This window comes from Oncorhynchus kisutch, linkage group LG28 (genome assembly GCF_002021735.2).
Source record: "Oncorhynchus kisutch isolate 150728-3 linkage group LG28, Okis_V2, whole genome shotgun sequence".
NCBI classification, from domain to species: domain Eukaryota; kingdom Metazoa; phylum Chordata; class Actinopteri; order Salmoniformes; family Salmonidae; genus Oncorhynchus; species Oncorhynchus kisutch.
The window spans coordinates 16,415,556-16,442,281 of NC_034201.2; the positions used below are offsets into that span (position 1 = coordinate 16,415,556).

At 43.4% G+C, this 26,726-nt stretch overlaps 2 protein-coding genes and 1 long non-coding RNA gene across 7 annotated transcripts; 1 reads left to right on the forward strand and 2 right to left on the reverse strand.

Moving 5' to 3' along the window:
• Window positions 1-1,303: 1,303 nt before the first annotated feature.
• Window positions 1,304-3,527, reverse strand: LOC109872982 (uncharacterized). Of its 2 annotated transcripts, none has more exons than XR_002252536.2 (3): window positions 3,420-3,527; window positions 2,567-2,637; window positions 1,304-1,372 (listed from the first exon to the last, which is right to left on the reverse strand). It is a non-coding gene; the product is annotated as an uncharacterized LOC109872982 (long non-coding RNA). The 2 variants fall into 2 exon arrangements; XR_002252537.2 differs by lacking the exon at window positions 1,304-1,372 and adding an exon at window positions 1,992-2,306.
• On the forward strand, window positions 3,513-11,227 carry LOC109872981 (RING finger protein 214). Its single transcript, XM_020464433.2, has 15 exons — window positions 3,513-3,775; window positions 3,892-4,066; window positions 4,161-4,220; window positions 4,451-4,591; window positions 6,200-6,333; window positions 6,423-6,491; window positions 6,602-6,698; window positions 6,859-6,947; window positions 7,150-7,234; window positions 7,349-7,444; window positions 7,544-7,815; window positions 9,453-9,570; window positions 9,905-10,054; window positions 10,180-10,281; window positions 10,478-11,227. The coding sequence occupies exons 1-15, from the start codon at window positions 3,729-3,731 to the stop codon at window positions 10,538-10,540; spliced, it is 1,698 nt and encodes a 565-aa protein (XP_020320022.1). The 5' UTR covers window positions 3,513-3,728; the 3' UTR covers window positions 10,541-11,227.
• A 2,271-nt stretch (window positions 11,228-13,498) lies between these two features.
• LOC109872778 (platelet-activating factor acetylhydrolase IB subunit beta) lies at window positions 13,499-25,894 on the reverse strand. 4 transcript variants are annotated; one of them, XM_020464103.2, is made up of 6 exons: window positions 25,485-25,894; window positions 24,854-24,935; window positions 20,781-20,870; window positions 18,046-18,162; window positions 17,794-17,916; window positions 13,499-15,328 (listed from the first exon to the last, which is right to left on the reverse strand). In XM_020464103.2, the coding sequence occupies exons 2-6, from the start codon at window positions 24,932-24,934 to the stop codon at window positions 15,050-15,052; spliced, it is 690 nt and encodes a 229-aa protein (XP_020319692.1). In that variant the 5' UTR covers window position 24,935; window positions 25,485-25,894; the 3' UTR covers window positions 13,499-15,049. The 4 variants fall into 4 exon arrangements, with proteins under 4 accessions (XP_020319692.1, XP_020319693.1, XP_031663591.1 ...); XM_020464104.2 differs by lacking the exon at window positions 20,781-20,870 and having other exon boundaries at window positions 25,485-25,869; XM_031807731.1 differs by lacking the exons at window positions 24,854-24,935; window positions 25,485-25,894 and adding an exon at window positions 22,513-23,534 and having other exon boundaries at window positions 20,781-22,426.
• Window positions 25,895-26,726: the final 832 nt, after the last annotated feature.

Sequence of the window (26,726 nt, forward strand, 5' to 3'; positions counted from 1 at the left end):
TGCTGAGCATATTTCCAAGGCAACCATCTGTCAGGCTGTCACATGTGACTTGCACTGAAACATTTACTGTACACTTTTGTGGTGTTCACAAGTCACAGACCCACAAGAATCAACAAAGAAGAAATCCACAGAATTGCAGGTATCAGTCTAAGCAATAATTAATTTACTTAGTATGAAGCTTCGAGACATGAAGCACTAATCAGTTCATTTGATATATGTGAGGGTTTCCAGGTGTGATTGGCTGCTTAGATGGCACTTATATTCCTATCACAGCTGTGAACAGGAAGTCTTTCCACAGCATTACTGTGCAAGTAGGCCTAAATAGTAGCCTTTAGCATTCCAAATGAAAGTTACATCACAATACAGCTAATTACTGTTCTGCACTGTGAAGATCATATGTGATGCAGCCCACATCAGCATCGTGGAAGCAAAGTGGCCTGGGTCTGTGCATGACTCGCAAATTGTTCATGAGTGTACACAGAGTTAGATTTGCCCGTGGTGAGTTATATATAGCTATATCCTATTATATCAATATTTTGTTTATTTCGATTGCAACCAAAAATGAACTGTATCCTCGTATTATCATAGGAGAGTTGGATGGTTACCTACTCGTGACAGAGGGTACCCCTGCCAGCCCTATTTGCTGAGCCCTTACCCTGATCCTGAGCACGGCCCACAGCAACGTTATAACTTGGCTCACTGCAAGACACGAGCCAGGGTAGAGATGACCATTGGGATGCTCAAGGCCCGGTTCCAGTGCCTTCGAAGGCTCAGGGTCACCCCAGAAAGGGCATGTGACCTCATGTGTGATTCTCCACAATATTACCACAATTAGAGGAGAACAATGTCCTACTCAACCAGTGAACGATCCTGATAACGATCCTGGCCACCCCGCTGACACATGAGAGACAGTCAGAGACACAATATGCTACCATCATTTCTGATTGACCCTTCACCTCCCCAGTGTCAAATTAAGACAATATGCCTTTCTTTTTATGAAGTCTTCTTTATTTCCTGCAAGTACAAATGCAGTACAGTAGTTAGTATTGTTTTATGTTGTTCAAACAAGTAAAATCATCCACCATCCACCTCTAACTGATGTTCCAGCAGTTCTATTTTTATCTTTTGCATCTGCAGCCTTGTGGACAATTTCTAAATTACATTTGTCAATTTGTTTCTCTAAGTACACCCTGTACAGCTGTTTCACAGGGAGCTATAGGAACACAAAATGACATTGAATTTCACAGTGCCAGGTCTACTTAGTTTCATTCTAAGTAATGGGCCAATGCTGAACAACATCTTACGGAGGAGGTAAGTTGTGCTGTGGAAGTGGATGGACCCCCCCTCTTCCTCATTGTAAATTCCAGCATTGCTGTTAGAGAAAAATAAGGTACCAAGTTTTATTATGGTACAACACTATCATCAACTGTTCGATGTTATTGTTAAGGTGTAAACCTCAATAGACCTCTCTGTATCTTCCCTCTCTGTGGCAGCTGACAAGGTGTCTCCATCATTCTCCTGTAATGAAAATGAACCATTTTGGTTCTACTCTAACCCATTATGACAAATCTGTGGAGTATTAAGAGTACTTCCAGCTAAATGGAGGTCTTATGCCTTAAGGCTCCACCAGACAGATTACACCTTCAGTACCTGGTAGAAGATGAAGATTAGTCAGTTCAATTATAACTTTACCCAGAAAAGTGCCACACCTCATTTTAATATTTTTCCAAAACTGATAGAGACATACCCCAAGCGACTTACAGCTGTAATCGCAGCAAAAGGTGGCGCTACAAAGTATTAACTTAAGGGGGCTGAATAATTTTGCACGCCCAATTTTTAAGTTTTTGATTTGTTAAAAAAGTTTGAATATCCAATAAATGTCGTTCCACTTCATGATTGTGTCCCACTCATTTTAATATTTTTTTTACACCAGTGTGTAGGCCACATCATATTTCCGAATGTATAACTCGGAGTCACCTTAAAATAGATTATGATGTCTGAAGGACAACTGAAAAAGTAACAGTCGTCAATTACAAAGAATTGTACCGCTACAAAAAAAATCTGTGTGCCAAGTTGTGTCTAATATGGATGGATGGGTGGGTGTCACTGAGGTAACACTGTCAAAAAGATTAATGTACATATCATTAATTTGAATAACTAACCTCTTATGTAGGCCCTTGTCCTATGGGGGGGGGAATTCAGTGATGCCTTCAGCAATAGGTCCCCCACTGTTTTGACTGAGGGCCATCTACTCAGCCTCAGGTGAACCCTCACCTGTATTTCATCCCTCAGACTTTTTCTATTGGCTATAATGGAGGTCAAATTTGAACATGTCCAGTAAGCACAAATTTGGAGACATGTAAAAAGGCATTTAGGTGTTACTTTCCAATAGACAATATGAAATACTGGCAATGTTGGGATGGCTGACAAATGTACTTTTTTTGCTTAGGCAATTTCACTAACTACTTAAATATATCACATGTTGAATGTAGCTACTGAATGCTGTTTAATTGGGTAGGGTAGGCTAAACAACATCACAAGTCCTTGTAATGAAATTATACCTTACCAGTTGGAAGTATATTTTTACATTTCATCTTCAGTTGCTGCCAAGTACGTTTTGTGCCTGTTGGGTTGCACCTGCATAAATATTAAAACACATATATATACACACACACACACAAAATATATAAAATGTTGAATAAGTGGAACACCCGAGATAAAAACTTATATATTTTTTTCAATTAATACTCATTGACTCGGTCAGCAATTTTCTGCCACACCAGCTCACGCTCTTTTGCTGCTGCTACTGTATTTCTTTTAAAAATAAATATAAACTCATATTCTGCATACGCATTCATTAATATTTCTAACTCCACTGGGGAGAAGTAGGAGGTTCAAGCCCGTTTTTCTCCTGTTGCTATGATGAATCATGTTATCTGTGTTGCTATGATGAATCATGTTATCTGTGTTGCTATGATGAATCATGTTATCTGTGTTGCTATGATGAATCATGTTATCTGTGTTCCATTGATGAGGGATTTTTATCTCCTCATGCACATGCTTCACTCAGGGTTAATTTAACAATTAGTTCAATCAACTCTGAGTTATCACCTGTTCTGAGAATGAAAACTCTTGAGTTTGACAGCTCAGAGTTAGTCAACCCAGAGTTCAGGTTTAAAACTCAGAGTTTGTTAAACCTGCTTTCTGAAACAGGGCCCAGGATATGGATTCCATCAGTGGTCTACCAACTACCAATAAATACAGTAAATGCATCCCATGACATTTTCACATGTAGGCCGAACACTTTTTACTATGACACTTCTGTAGTGGTCATGTAGGAATTACAATTTACATCATTTGAAGCTACATTATTTGTCTACCAATCATACCATGTTTGCATACCTTCACAACAAACTCACCTCTCTCTGGACAACATGAATCACAAGAATGTCAAACATTATGAATAAACTAATTTGGACGGCGCTTGCGCAAGCGTAGCAATGATCTGCGTGTGTTTACCCGGAAGTGCACGTCATCAAACGTGCAATGTTTATAATTTTCCAACGTGGGATGAGGAAACAAACAATTCAAAATATGAATTGGCCGTTTTTGATGACTACTAAGATGTACGTTGTCATTTAAGTTTCAGTTTCCTAACCATCTTACCGCTGTTTCATTTTCATTTGTCGTCGAAGAAACTAACTAACTAGCTAGCTAGCTAGCAAACGATGGACGACATCGACTGGGGATTGGCGCTGGAGGAGGACATGGCGCGGTAAGTGCGGTGACTGTTATCGTAGGGGTAGTTGCTAATGAGGAGTGGGTGATGACATGCTGGTATATCAAGAGCAGAGTACCTCACCAAATATTTACCCTAGCTCTGTCTCCCAGCGAAACCTCCGCCACGGGAAACCCTGAGCAGCAATACAACCCCTGGTCCAACCAGTCCAACCCCTGGTCCGAGCCTGGCTACCCCTCGGAATCTGTAGGGGAGCTGGACAAGCTGGCCTCGGGAGATGGACAGCATGTCACTCACAAGAAGAAGCAGGAGGGGCAAGGCGTTCAGGTAGTATACGTTGGTATAGGACAGCAGTCATTTACGAAAGTGAATCGTGAGCATATGTGACAGCAAGTAATCCTAAGTGTTTGGTATCTTGCAGACAGACGCCTGGACAGCAGACAAAGATGTTAACACCGATCTGGATTGGGAGTCACTGATGGTAATGTATTCACTCTGGGTGCATACCTGGGGCAATTATTGTGGTAACACACACAACTTCTATCTGTGTGTCACAGACGTTGACAACCTTTTTCATTTTTACTCTCTCTCCTTACATTTCTCCTCTCTCTTTCTCCTCTTTCCACCCTCCCTCACTCTCTTTTTCCTATCTTTCCTCCCTTCCCCTCTCTCTCCCTCATGCTCTTTCTCCTTTCTTCCCTCTCTCTGCAGCGGTCAGTGGATGAGTACAGCACCCACCTGGCCATGCAGTATGAGGAGCTGATGAAGCACCAGGAGGAGGATGAGGCTGATCATGGCAGCCAAGTAGACAGTCTGGTGCAGAAGAAGGATGAGGGGGTCCACCAGCAGCAGGTCTGTTCACACGTCTCTGTACTGTAGGCTGCATTCGGAAAGTAACCCTTGACTTTTTCCACATTTTGTGTTGCAGCCTTATTCTAAAATGTATTAAATAAATGCAAATGATCGATTTACACACAGTACCCCATAATGACAAAGCGATAACAGGTTTTCAGAAATGTTTGCAAATGTATTAACATTTTTAAAAACAGATACCTTATTTACATAAATATTCAGACCGTTTGCTATGACACTCAAAATTTAGCACAGGTGCATTCTGTTTCCATTGATCATCATTGAGATGTTTCTACAACTTGGTTGGAGTCCACCTGTGGTAAATTAAATTGATTGGACATGATTTGGAAAGGCACACACCTGTCTATATAAAGTCCCACAGTTGACAGTGCATGTCAGAGCAAAAACCAAGCCATGAGGTCGAAGGAATTATCGGTTGAGCTCCGAGACAGGATTGTGTCAAAGAACAGATCTGGGGAATGGTACCAAAAAAGGTCTGCAGCATTGAAGGTCCCCAAGAACACAGTGGCCTCCATCATTCTTAAATGGAAGAAGTTTGGAACCACCAAGACTGTTCCTAGACCTAGCCGTCCAGCAAAAATGAGAAATCGTGACCCAATGGTCACTCTACAGAGCTCCAGAGTTTCTCTGTGGAGATGGGAGAACCTTCCAGAAGGACAACCATCTCTGCAGCTCTCCACCAATCGGGCTTTATGGTAGAGTGGCTAGACGAAAGCCACTCCTCAATAAAAGGTACATGACAGCCCGCTTGGAGTTTGCCAAAAGGCACCTTAAGAATCTCAGATCATAAGAGACAAGATGCTCTGGTCTGATGAAACCAAGATTTAACTTTTTGCCCTGAATGCCAAGTGTCACGTCTGCACGAAACCTGGCACCATCCCTAAGGTGAAGCATGGTGGTGGCAGTGTCATGCTGTGGGGATGTTTTTCAGGGACTGGGATTGTTAGGAAAAGATGAACGGAGCAAAGTACATGGAGATCCTTGATGTAAAGCGCTCAGGACCTCAGACTGGGGTGAAGGTTCACCTTCCAACAAGACAACACAGGAGTGGCTTCGGGACAAGTCTCAATGTCTTTGAGTGTCCCAGCCAGAGCCCGGACATGAACCCGATTGAACAGCTCTGGAGAGACCTGAATATAGCTGTGCAACTATGCTCCCCATCCAACCTGACAGAGCTTGAGAGGATCTGCAGATAAGCATGGGAAAAACTCCCTAAATACAGGTATGCCAAGCTTGTAGCGTCATACCCAAGAAGACTAGTGGCTGTAATCGCTGCCAATGGTGCTTCAACAAAGTACTGAGTAAAGGGTCTGAATACTTAAGTAAATGTGATATTTCAGTATTTTTTTTTTTATATATATAAATGTACAAACATTTAAACTGTTTTTGCTTTGTCATTATGGGGTATTGTGTGTAGATTGATTAGGGGATAAAACAATTGAATCCATTGTAGAATAAGGCTGTAACGTAAGAAAATGTGGAAAAAGTAAAGCAGTCTGAACACTTTCCGGAAGCACTATATAAGCCTAATTGTGTCATTATGTCTTTGGGCTTATAACCTGTGAGTGACAACATTAATATTTTTAGGCGCTGCTGGACAAAATTGAGTCCCTGCATGTGAAGCTTCAGCTGAACTGCTGCAAGACCACCCGCAAGAACTTTGCGGTCAAGAAGCAGGAGCTCAGCATGGAGAAAAGCAAAATGGAGGAGGAGAGGAACAGGTAAAGGAGAGAAAGTGAGAAGGTGGAAAAAGACAGAACTGTGACATTATGTCCTGTCAGCCATGTTCCTCTGTTTGTCCCTCTACCAGACTGTCTCAGGAGCTGGAGGAGACCACCAGGAAGCTGGCTTTGCTGATAGAGGAGCAGAACCAGGAGAAGTAAGACACTAAGTCACAGTCCTACCCCTACACTTATAACATAACTATAGACACCACATACTAGTCCACATTATTTCGCGATACAATACACCTACTGTGATCATCTCCAGGCTGATGTGGGAGCGGGAGCTAGCAGACCTGAACACTGAGATGGAGCATCTACAGGAGGAGTCAGAGGAGACCACACAGAGAGCTCTACAGGAGGAGGTCAGTCTGTACATATTTATTAACTCAATAAGTCAACCATCACAACCCTATGACCCTGAACGTTCACTCTCATTCAGCTATCCACACTTGTCTCCATGGAGTTGGATTTAAAGACAATCAGGGATTAACGCTGATTTGTATTCTGAATTATGTTCAACAGATTGCAGCTCTGGAAATGCAGAGAGATGTGACCATGTCTGAGGTGGACGACTGGCTGAAAGAGGCTGACCAATACATAAACACACTTGGGTACTGTACTGAGCATGACCTTATGACCAAAGCTGGATATCGTCTGTATATTGTAACTTCTCCCATAAAGGCTGTGCTTCAGTGATTGGTTGTGTTCCCTCTGTCTGCAGGTTAGACTCCTCCCAACAGCAGCACCACAGGCTGGAGTGGGAGAATAATGTGGCTGTGGTTCAGTGATTGGTTGTGTTCCCTCTGTCTGCAGGTTAGACTCCTCCCAACAGCACCACCACAGGCTGGAGTGGGAGAATAATGTGGCTGTGGTTCACAGCAGTTTGGTGGGACTACAGGTGAGGGACAAGAGAGCGGCTAGACTGCGTTAAGAACTCCACTAGGGGGTTGAACTGCCCCTAGACAACTAGGGCACTTTATTGACTGTCCCCTCTCATCTTTCTCACTCCCAGAATCAGTTCAAGGATTACCTTCACTTGCTGCAACAGGGCCAACCAATGGAAAGCCTCCCTGGAATCACATTACCACCCTTACCCCAGGTTCCCATGGTGTGTGTGCAATTGATTCTGACGAAGACAGTCAATGCCAGGTGGACTTGTTGATGAGTCTGATGATATGCACCCCGCCCCCCTTTTCAACATTTCCAGATGGGCCCTCCTAAAGCCATGGGGATGACCTTCACATCCCAGCAGCACCACCGTGCTGCTTTCACAGCCCCAGCCAGAGTAACCCCCCCACCTGCCCCCTCCTCCACTCCCCCTGCCTCTGCTCTAGCCCAACACCCAGCCGCCCCACCTGTCTCCCAGTCCACCACTACCATGGCCTCCGCCCAGTCCCTGCCCTCCAATAACCCCCCCGCTGCTGGCAAACTGGACAATCTGCTGAAGAGACTGGGAGACAGATTTCCACAGTGCAACAGGTGAGATCAGTCTGTCACTTACTCTGAATGTACTGGTCAGTAAAAGATCTTGCAGACTAATCAATATGGAGTGGCTGCTGTTCCAGTTTTTCCGGAACCTGACTTGCCGTGGCTATAACCTGACTTGCCGTGGCTATAACCTGACTTGCCGTGGCTATAACCTGACTTGCCGTGGCTATAACCTGACTTGCCGTGGCTATAACCTGACTTGCCGTGGCTATAACCTGACTTGCCGTGGCTATAACCTGACTTGCCGTGGCTATAACCTGACTTGCCGTGGCTATAACCTGACTTGCCGTGGCTATAACCTGACTTGCCGTGGCTATTGATACAGAGATTACGTAGCTGATGCACACTCTGCTTCTGCTCGATTTCAGGTTATTTTTTCAGGAGGTGTGTTAGGCTACATGCAGCTATCATGTTGTACGCAGAATACATGAGCGACATGTTTGTACAAACTATTTTGTCTGTTGTATATTTAGGCAAGCATATAAAACCAAAGCAAGACATACAGGCAGTAACAAATAGTGAATATTTTCTCATTATCATTGCAAACATTGGCTAGTTCTTTTTTCAGCAACTCTCGCTACGATAAGGCAACATAACTATGAAGATATTCACCAGACATCGTAGGCAGTCTAAAGCGGTAGTTAAGAATAATAGTGTTTTGCGCGACGCTAAACGAACCCATTGTCAGACTGGTTTCCGGTCCGGATACACATGCTCGGGTTGCCTAGAACGTTCGGCAGCCCAGAGGTGGAACCGATGGGTACGTGCTTCTACACCTGCATTGCTTGCTGTTTGGGGTATTAGGCTGGGTTTCTGTACAGCACTTTGAGATATCAGCTGATGTAAGAAGGGCTTTATAAATACATTTGATTTGATGCATGATCGTTGAGAAGTAGTAGCAGTTAGTAGGGACTGTGGTTAAAACGCAGATCATCAACTCAAATGGGGAGTTACATTGTTTCTTCATGAACTCTGGCTAGTGGCTACGAAATGGCAGCAACTATAAAAATGTCCCTACATTATCACACAACGCTGATTGTTTTTGCTCCATTGCAATGTGTAGGGACTAGGGCTGACCTCAATAATTTGACTGGTCGATTGTTTGATCGATAGGCTGTTCGTCGACCAAGATTTTTTTTAGTTGACAAGTAGCATATATATATGTGTGTGTGTGTGTGTGTGTGTGTGTGTATGTATATATATATATATATATATATATATATATATATATATATTATGGCACATGAGACACCTGTCTTATTCGCACCCATCTCTGTGAACTAATCCATTGCAGAGGCAGAGACCGCGGGGATGGCACAGTCAAAGAAGGGGAGTGTGGCTGCACAATGGACTTCTCTCTCCAGAATGCACTCTCTCCCACCAATTTGTGCACATTCATTGTTTCATAACTTTATTGTATAAATTGTTTGCATTTGATTGTTAGTGTATATCAATTCCCCATGACATATATCACCAGTAGGACATTTACCACTCATTCCTATAACACGTGCGCAGAACGTGATCCGGATCCTTACCTTTGACAAAGTTTTCCGGGAGTAGGCGAAAACTCGGTATTGGCAGCCACGGTCTTTCAGTTTACCTCCCTCTCTCTCCCTCTCTCCCTCCAGAACCCAGCTTATGTCAGTTCTGCAGCAGATTAAGAATTCTCGGGGCACCATGGCTGGCATGTCGATTGATGACGTCACAAAGCAGGTGGCACAGAGACTGGCACAAAATGAGAAACCGGTAGGACAGTCATTAACACTGAGACGCACACGTGTTCGTGCACACACCAACACAGTCTAAACCAGGGTTCCCCAACAGGCCTCCACACAATACTGTTGTTTTTTGGGGGGGGTGCATTTTGCTTATGTGATCATATACAAATGTAAGCAAGGTTTGAAATTAATGTTTTAATTCAAATATTATATCTGTTTGGGCTTCTTGCAGTCAATCTGCAGTCACAAATGATTTACAATTATGGTCCGGCGCCCCTACCCACCCGCACAAGAAAAGAATTGGCCCACGGCTGAATCCAGTTAATGATCCCCAGTCTAAACCTAACCCTTATCCTCCAAAGGCACCAGGGCCTATCAGGCCTCCCTCTGCAGACAGGGGCGTTCCTGGCTACCCAGACCCAATCCAGCGCCCTCCAGGACCCATCCAGAGACCCACACATCCCCCTCAGAGACCTGCAGTGACCCAGGTCTTCCAGACCAGGCCCCCACAGGTACAAACCACTACCAACCTGCAGAGGGCACTAACAACCATAGTTAGAGAATTTTAGACTTGGGTGACGAGATGTACATAACTCTTGTGTGTTTGCCTATTGATGTACTGCTTGTCTCTCGCCAGCCTGTGGCTGTCAGTAATCGTAAGCTGTGCTTGATGTGCCAGAAACACTTGGAAGCAGACAGCCAGCACCCCATGAGCTGCGCACACACTGTACATAAGGATGTAAGTCCTACACTAAAAAAAACACTTATTACTGCAAACTACAGTGTTGATGAGGAGGTGAGGCCTACCCTAAGACTTCCTCATATTGTACACAATACTAGGCACAATAAGATGCTTTCTTTTTACATTGCTATAACCCTGACTCTACATTCTTAAACTACTGAGGCACTTTTAGCTGATGGTTTGTCTGTTTCAGTGCATCAGTGTATGGCTGCAGTCGAGCAAGTACAATGCCTGTCCCTTCTGTCCAGCAAAGTGAGAGGAGTAGCCGATCAGACCGAACGGAGAACACAACAGAAGACATGAAGGGAAAGAGGAACACGGATAACGTTCTGGTCAGCTTCACAGAACTGAAGTGGGAGATGGTGGAATATGATTCTCACCTACACAGCAGTCATGGTGACTTATTACTATTCACCTATGTGACACAATAAACACAAGTCATTCATATTATTCATCCCTATATCTAGACTTGACTTCATGTAAATCATTTAGTACATCTTGTTAAAACAACTGCAGTGATAATCTGGCACTGACCAGAACTTTTATTTTCTCACTTTCTTTTAAACATTCCTGATTTAACCCATAGGGATATCATGTTTGTTATGTATGCCCTTTTGAACAGGCAGTGTGTTTCTTGTCAAATATACCTCTGATACCCTCTGACATAATTATATCAACTGTTACATGCATGTTATTTCTAACTACCAAGCATTTATGTTTTTATAATGTTTCTAACTTCCACGATTCTGTGTAAAATGTTTTTTTCTATGTCTAAAAATACACTAAAGTGTTATGTTAATAAGTGCCTTACTAAAAGTCACATATGAATTATGACTCATTGAGCAGGAAATACTCCAGTGGAAGGGAAATGGCAATAACTAGTTGGACTTGTTTAATTAACATATGTGAGGAAAGAACGATAAAATAAAACCATTACACCAGTATTTTGGAGACCTTTTGTATTTCATTGACAAGATGTCTGGAGGAGAGATCCAAGGACCATATTTTATCAGGTACACCAAGTTTCTTTCACCAAGCATGACACAGGCCATGTTCATGTGGATGGAATCACACTGTGAAGGTGGCCACTACGTGGAGACAATCTACAGTTGGTGTGTGCGAGTCTCGGCACTTCTTGTTGTGAGGAGTGTGTGTCTGACCAGGATCTGAGGTTTTTATGCCTTCATGGCTGTGGCGACGGTATCACAGAAGGTCATGAACCTGCTCTTCAGGTCCTCGAAGTAGGGCTCCAGCTCACTCGAGGTCAGCGGTGTGTAGGGACATCTCCTTCACCGACAGACTTCACAAGCTGATCCCTGTAGTCCTCAGCGTAGGGGGTGGCCAGATTCCTCCGCTCCTCCAGACGATCACCACCTCTCAATACCCCCTGTACCCTCAGTTGTGTTGAACTGTACATGGGTCTAAACCTGGTGATGAGGTGGAAACATGGATATGTTTTCGTGGTATCACTGCTGTGTCATAGGCCTTGAATAAGGTTAAACCAAGGCCTTATGCCTTTTAAAGGGGTAAATACATCATGTAAGCTGGAAGGTCTCCCCTTCAGGAGACCTCTGTGTGTGTTAAAACCTGTTGAGTGTTGTGGCCTTCAGACACTATCAGAAGACGTCTAACATTCAGACTCCTCCTGTCTGGATCCCACCGTGGTTATCTGGTTTCCCGAGGACACAAAGCTGCCACAGACCTGATGAAACCAGCCACCCGTCAGAAGATGCTTACACTTGTTCACATCGTTATGACTCTACTTGTGATGAAAGGTCAAGTTTCGGTCAAACCCACTTCTGAGTTTTTACTTGCTGATAAGATGGTTCCTGCTGTTAGGGGGAGGTTAGATTTATTAAAATGTTGTTGCTAGGGAAGGTTACAGAAGGGGGATTGGGGAGGCTACGTAAGGGGGATTGGGGAGGCTACGTAAGGGGGATTGGGGAGGCTACGTAAGGGGGATTGGGGAGGCTACGTAAGGGGGATTGGGGAGGCTACGTAAGGGGGATTGGGGAGGCTACGTAAAGGGGATTGGGGAGGCTACGTAAAGGGGATTGGGGAGGCTACGTAAAGGGGATTGGGGAGGCTACGTAAAGGGGATTGGGGAGGCTACGTAAAGGGGATTGGGGAGGCTACGCAAAGGGGATTGGGGAGGCTACGCAAAGGGGATTGGGGAAGCTGTATGAGTTACAGGATTTACAGGATGTCTTAAGACATTTTGCAGAACTTGGGGAGAGCTATCATATACTGTTAAACTGTACTCTATAGCCTACAATTGTATGACTAAAAGGAGTATTTTAATACTTCAACAGAGTCTGTGTTTCCATTACTAATGAATGTTTGATAATATAGACCTGATCATGTTGAAGAAATTGACCAACAACCTAACCCTGTCTTACCTCACACTACTGTATAATGCTCCATGAACCACATCTCATTAACCTTCCTCCCCTCTTCTTTCAGTGGTGAGGGGACAGAGGAGTGATAAGGCTGACTCCCACGTACCAGGTTAGCCATAGCAATTTATCAGTTACAGTAAAACAGAAATGGTGTCTTCCTATTGGTGCAGTAATCTGAATGGTACTATTAACTTCTAGTCAAAGTGAATCCTCGTTCTATTGCTGATGTGCATTAATGGACACCAATATAATAGTTTTGGCAACAAGCTATTTCATTTATTTCTTCAATTTGACTACCTTTATCCTCTCATTTTTACCATTTCTGTTGTGAGCCTTAGTAAAGGTTCCATCATAAATTGTGCAAACCACCACCACACCATAGCAGCAGAGATATCCAACAGGTAACTCGGAATTGTCAGCCAGGGATAAGGGAGGGGGTTTATTCAAGAGTTCTTAAAACAGCAAGACAACCCTCTTCTCTCCCTCACAATATCACTGATAATTACCAGATTTATCTGCGTTACCATAAACTGTGCAAGCGTTTGCTTGACGTTTCCTATCCAATAGCCTTGGAAAGGAAGTCATTTCTTGAGACAAGCCATCAGTGTCTGTCCCATTGACAGTAAGAGGTCTGTCCCACTTGGAGTGCACATAAAAGGGCTCCCTCTAGAGGTTAAATGGGACTCCTGCAAGTTAATTATGCAGTGACAATCACAGATACTAATCTGTTAATCACAAACCTTGATGATATAATACCTTTCCCCCCACATTTACATCTTAAATACAACTGAAATGAAGCAACACCACAAATGATATACATCCATGGTCCTTTATTGGAATGCGCCGTCTTCTCAGCATGTGACAATAAGCCAGATATAGTGCAGTTTGCACCAAATACAGATGCTCACTAATGGTCATTCTCTTACAAACACTACCACATTCGCAACACAAGGCCATCTATCCAAGCTTCACACACACATATATATGTATTATATACAAATGGGCCATTTCTAAACAGTCATACAACCAATGCACAGACTCAAACATAAGTGACATACACACTTCTCACCTCCAGCTATGTTCAAGGTTTACTCACACACGCGTGTACAGAATGTAGATCAACATAGCGCAAGAAGAATACGTGTAGACGGTTATAACATGAGAGCAGTCGATGCTCAGCAAGAGGACCTCTAACCACTTCAGTTCAACTGCACCAGGAAACAAAACAGGGTTGAAAGGTCAAACACATGACATTCTCTATGTGACCTGTGGTAGTTTTTTTAGTGTAGTAGACTAGTAAATTCAATCAATGTTGTGTGTCAATAGCTTTATCATGATGCTACTGTTTAAGTCGTCCTGCGACAATGTCATGTGTTAGGAGGCAGGTGGTAGTGTGGCCAGGGCTGGGTGGGGGTTCTGTATACTACACAACAAGACAAAATAAGGACAAAAATGAAGAGTGGCGAGAGTGAGCAGGAGAGAGAAAGTGCAGGGATTTTAGTTACAGTTTTTTCTATGTGTAAGAGAGGCAGTGTCTGACAGTGTGTGTATGGCAGAAGGCCATTACGGGAAGGTAGCTTTGACTTCACTGCTGTGTGTGTGTGTCAAAGCAGAGAGAGGGGGAGGAGAGAATATTTTGCAGTTGGTCCTCAGATGGTAATTTAGAGCTTTTAAAAAGTCTGTTGGGGCAAATGGAGCCAACTCAAACTGATTTCTGAGAGAGAACGCATCGGAGTGCTTATTACTGTGCAGCTAAGCTATGACCGAGTAGGAAGCTACTTTACATTTCATATGGCAAAACTCAACATTTTACAGTCTACTACAGTGTGGTTTTATTTTAAAAAAAAATTTTGGGGGGGTCTATGCATGTGTGCCATTGGCCTCTCTATAATGCTTGTGCAGGTGTACTTCAGAAATGTCCCATCTCTCTCTCTATCCTCCCACTATCAGATCTCTCTGACCACAAGTGCTACTGTTGCTGCTACAGCATGTATGTATTTCTCTCTGGAAGTTGTTGACTCTCTCCACACAGTCACCCCACACACATGCACATGATCCCATGCACTCTCCCTCCTGTAGTTTCAGTTCCACTCACATGTGAGTGCCCATTCTCTCTGCTTGGCCCAGCCCCCTCATGTGAGTGACAAATCTTGATCTGACCCCTTCCCCAGACAGGAGCATGCCTCACCCCTGACTTTCCCCTCTCCCCTGTTCCCAGTAGAGACTCCAGGTAGAAGTCACCCCTAACCACAGATCTAGGACAAGACCCTAGAATAGTGGTTTGGGGGAACTTCCAGCTACTCCCCAACAGAAGGAGGGAGTCAGTGAAGCATGTCCCTGGCTGTGTGGCCCCTGGGGTGTGGCCCTCAGACCAGCGAGGCCCTCTTCTCCTCAGGCGTCTCATCCAGTATCTGCAGCAGTAGGTCACTGAGGGGCTTGGCGATGGCCCGGTAGCCCGCCGCCGTCAGGTGCAGGAAATCAAACATGTCCCGTGTGGAGATGGTCCCGTCAGAGTGCACAAAGCCCGCCCCCACGTCCAGGAACTGGGCCTGGCCCAGCCGCGGCAGCCAGGAGCGCAGGAAGCCATTCACCGCCGCATTCTTCTCCCGCAGCGGGTTGGGCCCGTCACCCCGTGCCAACAGACCCTGAGATTTACAGACAGAAGAGGTTAGTTACTAAAAGGACAACATCTATAAATGCATACATCCTAAAACAGGGTTGGGCACAATTCAGAATCAGTTTGCACTATTCTGTGAAGGGAATAGTACACAGAGTTGTACGAGATTTTCAGTTTCTTGGCAATTTCTCACATTTCTCAGAAGAAGAATAGGCTGACGAGTAGCAGAAGAAAGTTATTTGTTTTTGGCTATTTTGAGCCTGTAATCTAACCCACAAATGCTGATACCCCAGATACTCAACTAGTCTAAAGAAGGCCAATTTTATTACAGTTTTCAGCTGTACTAACATACTTGCAAAAGGGTTTTCTAATGATCAATTAGCCTTTTAAAATGATAAACTTGGATTAGCTAACAACTTGACATTGGAACACAGGAGTGATGGTTGCTGATAATGGGCCTCTGTATATCTATGTAGATATTCCAATTTGTTTGTGCTTTTCCTGTAAAAACAAGGACATTTCTAAGTGACACCAAACTTTTGAACTGTAGTGTATATATTTTGTTTTCCTTGATCATTCATTTTAAGAGTTTGTCTTGAAAATCTACTGTTTCAACAATATTTTACATGCATTTATATAACATGTTTGTTGTTATTTCCTTAAATTCAAACTCAAATTGCATATCTGTATGCTGTTTCGATTCAACTCTAATAAACATTTAAAATATATGAAGCATCCTCAATTAAATTCTGAATTGAGCCCAAGCCTGATTCTAATATACAGTGGGGCGAACAAGTATTTGATACACTGCCGATTTTGCAGGTTTTCCTACTTACAAAGCATGTAGAGGTCTGTAATTTTTATCATAGGTACACTTCAACTGTGAGAGATGGAATCTAAAACAAAAATCCAGAAAATCACATTGTATGATTTTTAAGTAATTCATTTGCATTTTATTGCATGACATAAGTATTTGATCACCTACCAACCAGTAATAATTCCATCTCTCACAGACCTGTTAGTTTTTCTTTAAGAAGCCCTCCTGTTCTCCACTCATTACCTGTATTAACTGCACCTGTTTGAACTCGTTACCTGTATAAAAGACACCTGTCCACACACTCAATCAAACAGACTCCAACCTCTCCACAATGGCCAAGACCAGAGCGCTGTGTAAGGACATCAGGGATAAAATTGTAGATCTGCACAAGGCTTGGATGGGCTACTGGACAATAGGCAAGCAGCTTGGTGAGAAGGCAACAACTGTTGGCGCAATTATTAGAAAATGGAAGAAGTTCAAGATGATGGTCAATCACCCTTGGTCTGCTCCATGCAAGATCTCACCTCGTGGGGCATCAATGATCATGAGGAAGGTGAGGGATCAGCCCAGAACTACACGGCAGGACCTGGTCAATGACTTCAAGAGAGCTGGGACCACAGTCTCAAAGAAAACCATTAGTAACATACTACACTACGCCATCATGGATTAAAATCCTGCAGCGCACGCAAGGTCCCCCTGCTCAAGCCAGCGCATGTCCAGACCCGTCTGAAGTTTGCCAATGACCATCTGGTTGATCCAGAGGAGGAATGGGAGAAGGTCATGTGGTCTGATGAGACAAAAATAGAGATTTTTGGTCTAAATTCCACTCGCCGTGTTTGGAGGAAGAAGAAGGATGAGTACAACCCCAAGAACACCATCCCAACCGTGAAGCATGGAGGTGGAAACATCATTCTTTGGGGATGCTTTTCTGCAAAGGGGACAGGACGACTGCACCGTATTGAGGGGAGGATGGATGGGGCCATGTATCGCGAGATCTAGGCCAACAACCTCCTTCCCTCAGTAAGAGCATTGAAGATGGGTCGTGGCTGGGTCTTTCAGCATGACAATGACCCGAAACACACAGCCAGGGCAACTAAGGAGTGGCTCCGTAAGAAGCATCTCAAGGTCCTGGAGTGGCCTAGCCAGTCTCCAGACCTGAACCCAATAGAAAATCTTTGGAGGGAGCTGAAAGTCCGTATTGCCCAGCGACAGCCCCGAAACCTGAAGGATCTGGAGAAGGTCTGTATGGAGGAGTGGGCCAAAATCCCTGCTGCAGTGTGTGCAAACCTGGTCAAGAACTACAGGAAACGTATGATCTCTGTAATTGCAAACAAAGGTTTCTGTACCAAATATTAAGTTCTGCTTTTCTGATGTATCAAATACTTATGTCATGCAATAAAATGCAAATGAATTACTTACAAATCATACAATGTGATTTTCTGGATTTTTGTTTTAGATTCCATCTCAGTTGAAGTGTACCTATGATAAAAATTACAGACCTCTACATGCTTTATAAGTAGGAAAACCTGCAAAATCGGCAGTGTATCATACTTGTTCTCCCCATTGCACATGCTCATAGTATTGACACTGAGGTGATAATGCAAACACTGCATGAGATTGAAATGTTATACTCCAGATACACTGTAGACAAAAAAAAAATGAAAACCTTCACTTACCAGAACAACAACCTTAGTCTTTGGAAGACGGGAGGTGAGCAGCTGTGCAATTGCAAGGATTCCCCCTGCAACTTGCTCAGCTGAGTGCTCGTGATTGTTGGTTCCTACCCACACCACCGTCACCTGGAGGGGACCAATGAGGTATTGATTAGGTGTTCTGATCTGGATGAAATGCATTACAGGAACAAAACTGTTCCCCTGTGCTGTGCTCTTTTCCCTCTCAGGGCCTGTGCTGGCCCAGTTGAATCTCACCTTGGGCCTGATGTTGTCCAGTTCTCCATTCTGCAGCCTCCACAGCACATTACAGGTGGTGTCTCCCCCGATTCCAAAGTTGAGCGCGTGCAGTGGAGAGAAAAGCTCCCGCCAGATCTGTGGACACACACAGGGTTTTCTTCTGGAACAAAAAGGGGCTTAGGTGGTGGTGTGGCTATAGGTTTGGTCAGCCAGTCTGAATTTTAGAGAACATTTTAGAAGCCCCCATATCCTGGCAGTGTAGGAGAAATGTTTGCAGTTTTAAAAGTGAATTTCTCGCAATTCTACACATTTTGCCATAGAGCTCACATTTGACCTTATTCTTCCCAATTTCATGGCATCCAAATTGGTAGTTAGTCTTGTCTCATCGCAGCAACTCCTGAACGGACTCAGGAGAGGCGAAAGTCGAGAGCCGTGCGTCCTCCGAAACACGACTCAACCAAGCCGCACTGCTTCTTGACACAATGCCCGCTTAACCCGGAAGCCAGTCGCACCAATGTGTCAGAGGAAACACTGTACACCTGGCAACCGTGTCAGCGTGCATGCGCCCAGCCAGCCACAGGAGTCGCTAGAGCGCGATGGGACAAGGACATCCCTGCCGGCCAAACCCTCCCCTAACCCGGACGACCCTGGGCCAATTGTGAGCCGCCCCATGGGTCTCCCGGTCGTGGCCGGCTGCGACAGAGCCTGGCCTTGATCCAGGATCTCTAGTGGCACAACTAGCACTGCGATGCACGACTCGACCACTGCACCACTCTGGAGGCCCCAAAATGTTGCAGTTTTGCTATGTCTATGGTGTTCTTTTTGCTAAAACATAAAATCAATACTGAATTCAATATTTTGGGAATGTTCAATTCTCCCCGTCTAGCTTTTATTATGATGATTGTTAGTTCTCAAAAGACTATTAAAAAAAATAGGTCCATTATTTCTACATGCCTGATCTGTTTTTAGTAATTTGAGTTGATTGTACATTACTATTTCATATAATTATAATATTCTTAGTATGAATAGATTGTTTTCATATATCCTTAAAGACTGAAAGTAGTGTTAGGTTTAAGCCCTTTGTGTATGAGAGGTGTAATTATTTAAACGAACTTCAGAAATGTGTATTCCCAATAGCTCAAGGCCTCTCCGGACTGATGCGGTCCTGTGATATACACAGAGGATTATGGAGAACTCCTGGGTCATGGAAAGGTACATCTTTGTAGAATAATAGTAAAGACATCAAAACTATGAACTAACACATGTAATTATATTGTAATAAAAAAAAACTTAAGTGTTGAACAAATCCAAATATATTTTAGATTCTTCAAAGTAGCCACCCTTTGCCTTTATGACAGCTTTGCACACTTCTGGCATTCTCTCAACCAGCTTCACATGGAATGCTTTTCCAACAGTCGGAGTATCCTCAACACTTGTTGGCTGCTTTTCTTTACTCTGCGGTTCAACTTATTCCAAACCATCTCAATTGGGTTATGGTCAGGTCCTCCGATGCTGCCCTCCATTACTTTCCTTCTTGGTCAAATAGCCTGTACACAGCCTAGAGGTGTGTTGGGTCATTCTCCTGTGGGAAAACAAATTATAGTCCCAGTAAGTGAAAACCAGATGGGATGGCGTATCGCTGCAGAATGCTGTTGTAGCCATGCTGGTTAAGTGTGTCTTGAATTCTAAATAAATCACTAGTGTCACCAGTAGAGCACCATCACACCTCCTCCTCCATGCTTCACGATGGGAACCACACGTGTGGAGATCATCCGTTCACCTACTCTGCATCTCACAAAGACACGGCAGTTGGAACTAAAAGCCTCATATTTGGACTCAACAGACCAAAGGACAGTTTTCCACAGGTCTAATGTCCATTGCTCGTGTTTCTTGACCCAAGCAAGTATCTTCTTCTTATTGGTGTCCTTTAGTCGTGATTTCTTTGCAGCAATTCGACCATCAAGGCCAGATTCATGCAGTCTCCTCTGAATAGTTGATGTTGAGAAGTGTCTGTTACTTCAACTCTGAAGCATTTATTTGGGCTGCAATCCGAGGTGCAGTTAACTCTAATGAACTTATCCTCTGCAGCAGAGGTAACTTTGGGTGTTCCTTTCCTCTGGCAGTCCTCATGAGAGCCAGTTTCATTATATCGCTTGATGGCTTTTGTGACTGCACTTGAAGAATCTTGAAATTTTCCAGATTAATCGCCATAATATGGACTTGGTCTTTTACCAAATAGGGCTAACTTGTCACAACACAACTGATTGGCTCAAATGCTTTAAGGAAAGAAATTCCACAAATGAACTTAACAAGGCACACCAGTTAATTTAAATGGATTCCAGGTGACTACCTAATGAAGCTGGTTGAGAGAATACCAAGAGTGTGCAAAGCTCTCATCAAGGCAAAGGGTGGCTACTTTGAAAAATCTAAAATATATTTTGATTTGTTTAACACTTTTTTGGTTACTACATGATTCCATATGTGTTATTTCATAGATTTGATGTATTCACTATTATTCTACAATGTAGAAAATAGTAAAAATAAAGGAAAACCCTTGAATGAGTAGGTGTCCAAACTTTGACTGGTACCGTTTTTGTTCATTTTATTTTAACAATGTTTGGACTTAGTTGTTGTTATGAAAAACACCAGGGTCATAGCACAAAGAAAAACTAACACATGCACTGAGGTCAACACACACAGGACTCTAAGTGACATAACACAGTATGTATACACAGGCAGCTGTCCTCCCTCACCTCGTACTGCTGCATTAGCTGCACCATGGAGTCTCCTATAAACAGCACCTCCGGCTCCGCGTCCTTACACTCCTGAACAAACCGTGTGTGCTGCACAAACACATGTCATCATCACCAGGCAGACACTGCTACACAACAAGATAATGTTACACAATGGTGGAGATAGAGATGAACATAGGAGGGTCATGACTCTTGTTTCAGCCATGTTAGGTTTCCTCTATGCTAGGGATCATCAAGTAGATTCAGCCATGTTAGGTTTCCTCTATGCTAGGGATCATCAAGTAGATTCAGCCATGTTAGGTTTCCTCTATGCTAGGGATCATCAAGTAGATTCAGCCATGTTAGGTTTCCTCTATGCTAGGGATCATCAAGTAGATTCAGCCATGTTAGGTTTCCTCTATGCTAGGGATCATCAAGTAGATTCAGCCATGTTAGGTTTCCTCTATGCTAGGGATCATCAAGTAGATTCAGCCATGTTAGGTTTCCTCTATGCTAGGGATCATCAAGTAGATTCAGCCATGTTAGGTTTCCTCTATGCTAGGGATCATCAAGTAGATTCAGCCATGTTAGGTTTCCTCTATGCTAGGGATCATCAAGTAGATTCAGCCATGTTAGGTTTCCTCTATGCTAGGGATCATCAAGTAGATTCAGCTGTGGGGAAAAACATTATTTTGAGGGGATGGTCAGGGGGCCGGACCGACTGCAAGAGACCCAAACAGATATAATATCTGAATTAAAACATTCATTCCATTTTTGTATATGATCACATACAGTATCTCTATTATGCGTGGGAATACTTTGGAACAGATTTACAAAATGTTTCTCTCTTGGAGTTGATTTGCTGGTATTTTTACAGTCTTATGCCCAACAATAATAATACAAATTAGGGAAGCACTATATAAATTGGTGAACATATCGGAATGGGCTGATATTAGCTAAAAATGCCAACATTGAGCAGTCATTTGAAAGAGTAAGACAATTTCAGTGAGGCAACTCAAAGGCATAATCCATTAAAGTCAAGATAATGGAATTCATTCTCATTGACAATCAACCATTCTCTGATAGCCAAAAACTCCATCTAAACATGAAACAATTCTCAATTGCGGTAATTCTGGAAACATACTTTCATATCAAATCAAAATAATTTCACAAATGCTAAATTCACACTTACTGTACACTGTTTTAACAGTTGCAGCCGACAGTATTTTTCAGTGACAACACGTTTGTGTAGGGCTGGGCGATATATCAAATTAATTTGTGTTTTAGCACAATGTTCCAAATGCCTGTATCGCAAGAATCAAGATACTTAAAAAAAGTATTTTTGGTCTCGCCTTCGCCCCTTCTGCACAGTGTACCTTCCATCTCACACAGACCCCAAGCCCCTCCCAGTGTGTACCTTCCATCTCACACAGACCCCAAGCCCCTTCTGCACAGTGTACCTTCCATCTCACACAGACCCCAAGCCCCTCCCAGTGTGTACCTTCCATCTCACACAGACCCCAAGGCCCTCCCACAGTGTACCTTCCATCTCACACAGACCCCAAGCCCCTTCTGCACAGTGTACCTTCCATCTCACACAGACCCCAAGCCCCTCCCAGTGTGTACCTTCCATCTCACACAGACCCCAAGGCCCTCCCACAGTGTACCTTCCATCTCACACAGACCCCAAGCCCCTTCTGCACAGTGTACCTTCCATCTCACACAGACCCCAAGCCCCTTCTGCACAGTGTACCTTCCATCTCACACAGACCCCAAGCCCCTCCCAGTGTGTACCTTCCATCTCACACAGACCCCAAGGCCCTCCCACAGTGTACCTTCCATCTCACACAGACCCCAAGCCCCTCCCACAGTGTACCTTCCATCTCTTAGACACCAATCCCCTCCCACTGTGTACCTTCCATCTCACACAGACCCCAAGCCCCTCCCACAGTGTACCTTCCATCTCACAAAGACACCAAGTCCCTCCCACTCACAACAATGAAAGATTACTCCTCTCTGACAACAAGCAGTTAGTTTAAACTCAATATTTGCATTTAAGGATTGGTCCAACAGAATGGGTCATATGGACACCGAAACGCTTAGACATTATTTTACTGTAATAAAGGAGAACTAAACCGTTCTAACGATACCCAAAATACAGAACACAGCAGACCCTGCTAAAATGAGTATCAATGAACATGATTGTGGAAAATGAATGCTCGGTTTCTGTCGCGCGTGGCATTGCGGTACCACTAGCAGAATTTTTGACTTAAGTGCTAGCTGTCTAGTCTGTGATTTAGAACTGTGCAATGAGCATAAAGACTCATTTATATCAGGAATTGGCAACTCGTTCTCATTCTGAGAACTGGGCATCTTCTTATCTGGGTAGGCCATTTGACTTCAACATCTGTGGACAGGCTAGCATGCTGTTCAGTTGGAGACGGACAGGAAGGTGTATACATAACAGTTCAACTGTTTTGCCTCGTTAGCAAGCAAATAGATCCAAGTTGGCTAGACTTTAAATACACTGAACAAAAATATAAAACAACATGTAGTGTTGGTCCCATGTTTCATGAGCTGAAATAAAAAAAAGAACCCAAAAATATGGCAGTACCTTCAACCAGCCTCACAACTGCAGACCACATGTATGGTGCCGTGTGGGTAAATGGTTTGCTGATGTTGACGTTGTGAACAGAGTGCCACTTGGTGGCGGTGGGGTTATGGTATGGGCAGGCATAAGCTATGAACAATGAACACAATAGCATTTTATCAATGGCAATTTGAATGCACAGAGATACCGTGATGAGATCCTGATGCACATTGTCATGCCATTCAATTCTGGAAGCTGAAAATGTAGCAATTCTTTAATGGCCTGCATACTCACCAGACATGCCACACATTGAACATTGGGATTCTCGGGATCGACGTATACAACAGCGTGTCCCGCCAATATTCAGCAACTTCGCACAGCCATTGAAGAGGAGTGGGACAACATTCCACAGGCCACAATCAACAGCCTGATCAACTCTATGTGAGATGGGTCTCACTGCACGAGGCTAATGGTGGTCACACCAGATACTGACTGGTTCTGATCCACACCTCTTCCTTTTAAGGTATTCTATCTGTGTCCAACAGATGCATATCTGTATTCCCAGTTATGTGAAATCTGTAGATTAGGGCCTAATTAATTTATTTCAATTGACTGATTTCCTTATATGAACTGTAACTCAGTAAAATCTTTGAAATTGTTGCATTTATATTTGTGTTAAGTATACAAGATTAGCTTGCTACTCACTTGTGCTAAGAGACTTACGAGACCTGTGTTAATGTTCTAGAAAGCCTGCTACCAGAAGTTGGCCATTGTTAGTGGATGTGCATAGCTCTGGTTAAATGTGTAAAAAAATTAAATACATTTTTTATAGACTTGAAAGCCTGGTTAAACAAATTATTACATCATTAGCGAGTCTTATTGTTGTGGAAGGCTTATATTTGGCCTATATATAATTTTACAAGCACAGAATTCATTAGATTATTCCTGACTGTTTGAAATGAACTGTGCAACAAAGCTTATTAGAAAAAAACGAGATACTGCATCTCATAAATCGGCCATGTGTGTGTGTGTATATATATATTTAAGTTTAAATATCACCCAGCATTGTGGCCATATTCCCCAGCATTATGGCCATATTCCCCAGCATTATGGCCATATTCCCCAGCATTATGTTTGCAGCGTCCGTCTTCTGGTTTACACACAGGTGTTCGAGACGCAGATAGAAAATTAGCACAATAGTCCACCCAGTCTTCCGTAATCTAGCACAGCAACATGGAAATATGGCCATGTGGGAACAATAACCCTATAAAAAAAAGGTGTGTATCAATTTAACCTTCTGTTTTTTGAAAATTATTTCTTGGGGATATGAAAGATACGGTCCTTATTTTTCCAGAACCATACCGCAAGCGATGTGTTTAATATTCAGACCAAGCGTAGGGCTCTTTAAAAAACTCCCCCATACAGAAGAGGCCTTCGTCCAATAACTCTTATGTGTAATAGAACTAAGAATCAAAATCCAAGGCTAGCAGTAAGGTAGACTAACCTGGGACATCCAGCGGTCGTCTCCCTGTACGTCCTCTACTGCCTGGGCCACTGCTGCGGGGTTAATCTCATCACCACTCATCCTATCAGAGACACAGAGGAGGAGTTAAATCACACACACACACAATTAAAATAATAGCCATGTCCTTTAATATGCCCTGAAGAATAATGTCATCTGGTAGGTTATTGTCAGACAGTTGATGAGGCTAGCGACTGGCTTTCAGTCCCCCTGCTGTGCACAGAGCGAGTGCTGATGGAGGTGGAGATAACAGCGCCTGCTCACTAGGGAGGCCCCACACAGACAGGCAGGCCAGGATGCGAGTATCTAATGACAACACCTTATATGAAGCCAAAGGGCTGGAATTGAGCACAACAATATGAATCGACTACTGATAATAACTTTACAATCATGAGTTGTTGCTAAGTGCTAGCAATTCAGAAAGCTTAAATTGAGTTTGAATTATGAAATCGTGGCATACGCGCTTCATTTTCACGGCCCAAGCCAGACGACCAAGTAAGCACCAGTAATCACTGCGGACTGTCGTTGTTCTCTCTCCCAAGCAACACACAAGGCACGCCCATCGGACAAGGGTCAGTCAATCCGTGAAACCGCCAGTACCCTACCCACTTACCTGGAGGTCTCTGATGATGGTTAATTGTTGCCAATATAACCAGAATATTCCCTCGCGCACGGAGGCTGCACCGCTCCGATGTGCGTGTGCGACCAATGATGGCTTGCTAACGTAGTGCTTCGGTGCGGATGCTGCGATCGGGGCGGGCGCTAGTTAGCTACTAGCTGGCTAGCAACTCACCCGGACACAATCAACTACTTGTTTTCAGTCAATAAACTACGATATAGCTTATATGTTGTTCTAACTCTAACAACCATCTGCAAAATAAATGTGAAATGTATGGTTCGAGTCAACCCAACCTCCCGCTCTTCAGCATGCAACGTTTCCTCTCCCCTCCCTCCTTTTCTCTCTCCAGTCTCAATGGTCCACTTCCGCTTTGGAATTGCCCATCAACAGAAGTCTTCTTCTTTGGTATAATGGCGTTTGCAACAATTATATGTGCATTCCACCACCTACTGTACAGGTGGATAATAAGGATACCATTTAAAAAAAAATATATATATATATATATATATATAAAATTAATATATATATTAAATTAAACAATCCATACTATCAGCAACGAAATGTTAATTATACTAAATCAGCCTGCTTTTCTTAAATCAGGTCCCTACAAGGATCCTGTGATGGCGGGACATTTCCTGGCGACAATAGTCAGTGTTAAATGCTCTACAGCAAAGCTTTCTTAGTGCCCAACAAGCTTTCTCTACCCTTAACCTTGTTCTGAACACCTCCAAAACAAAGGTCACGTGGTTTGGTAAGAAGAATAACCCTCTCCCCACAAGTTTGATTACTACCTCTGAGGGTTTGAGATGAGTCGTGTATCTCCCATTGAAGCATTTTCCGCCTCTTGGCTTTCATTTAATACTAGGTAGGTATCACATTTAAAAGCATTATCTATTGACATGATTTCCGATCATTATTATATCAGTATCTTTATTTAGTGGGTTGGAATGTAAATTATAGCTTGAAGATGATTTTCAGGTTTTAGTGTAATACACAGAAATGTCCACCGGGTGGCAGCAGTCGCTGGCTGCATAGTGCACCCAAGAAAGTGACAAAACCTTTGCTTTAGTTGTTTTGAAAATAAACAATATGTTGTCCCAGAGACCTCATAGGAACATTATACGTAAATGTTGTCCCAGCGTGGGAGATCGTACCTTAATATTGGTTCTGGCGCTTGGGACATAATACCTTTATATTCTCCCAGGGACATCAAATGCCTAACTAGTATGTGCATTG

What these genes read in the sequence shown, in the direction of transcription:
- LOC109872981 (XM_020464433.2), top strand. Translation starts at nt 3,729, where the DNA reads ATGGACGACATCGACTGGGGATTGGCGCTGGAGGAGGACATGGCGCG. An exon ending in TGGATTGGGAGTCACTGATG is followed by an intron (nt 4,221 to 4,450) that starts GTAATGTATTCA and finishes CTCTCTCTGCAG; the next exon opens with CGGTCAGTGGATGAGTACAG. An exon ending in TGGCACAAAATGAGAAACCG is followed by an intron (nt 9,571 to 9,904) that starts GTAGGACAGTCA and finishes TATCCTCCAAAG; the next exon opens with GCACCAGGGCCTATCAGGCC.
- LOC109872778 (XM_020464103.2), bottom strand. Translation starts at nt 24,934, where the DNA reads ATGAGTGGTGATGAGATTAACCCCGCAGCAGTGGCCCAGGCAGTAGAG. An exon ending in TGGACAACATCAGGCCCAAG is followed by an intron (nt 17,917 to 18,045) that starts GTGAGATTCAAC and finishes GGTCCCCTCCAG; the next exon opens with GTGACGGTGGTGTGGGTAGG. An exon ending in AGACTAAGGTTGTTGTTCTG is followed by an intron (nt 15,329 to 17,793) that starts GTAAGTGAAGGT and finishes TGTAAATCTCAG; the next exon opens with GGTCTGTTGGCACGGGGTGA.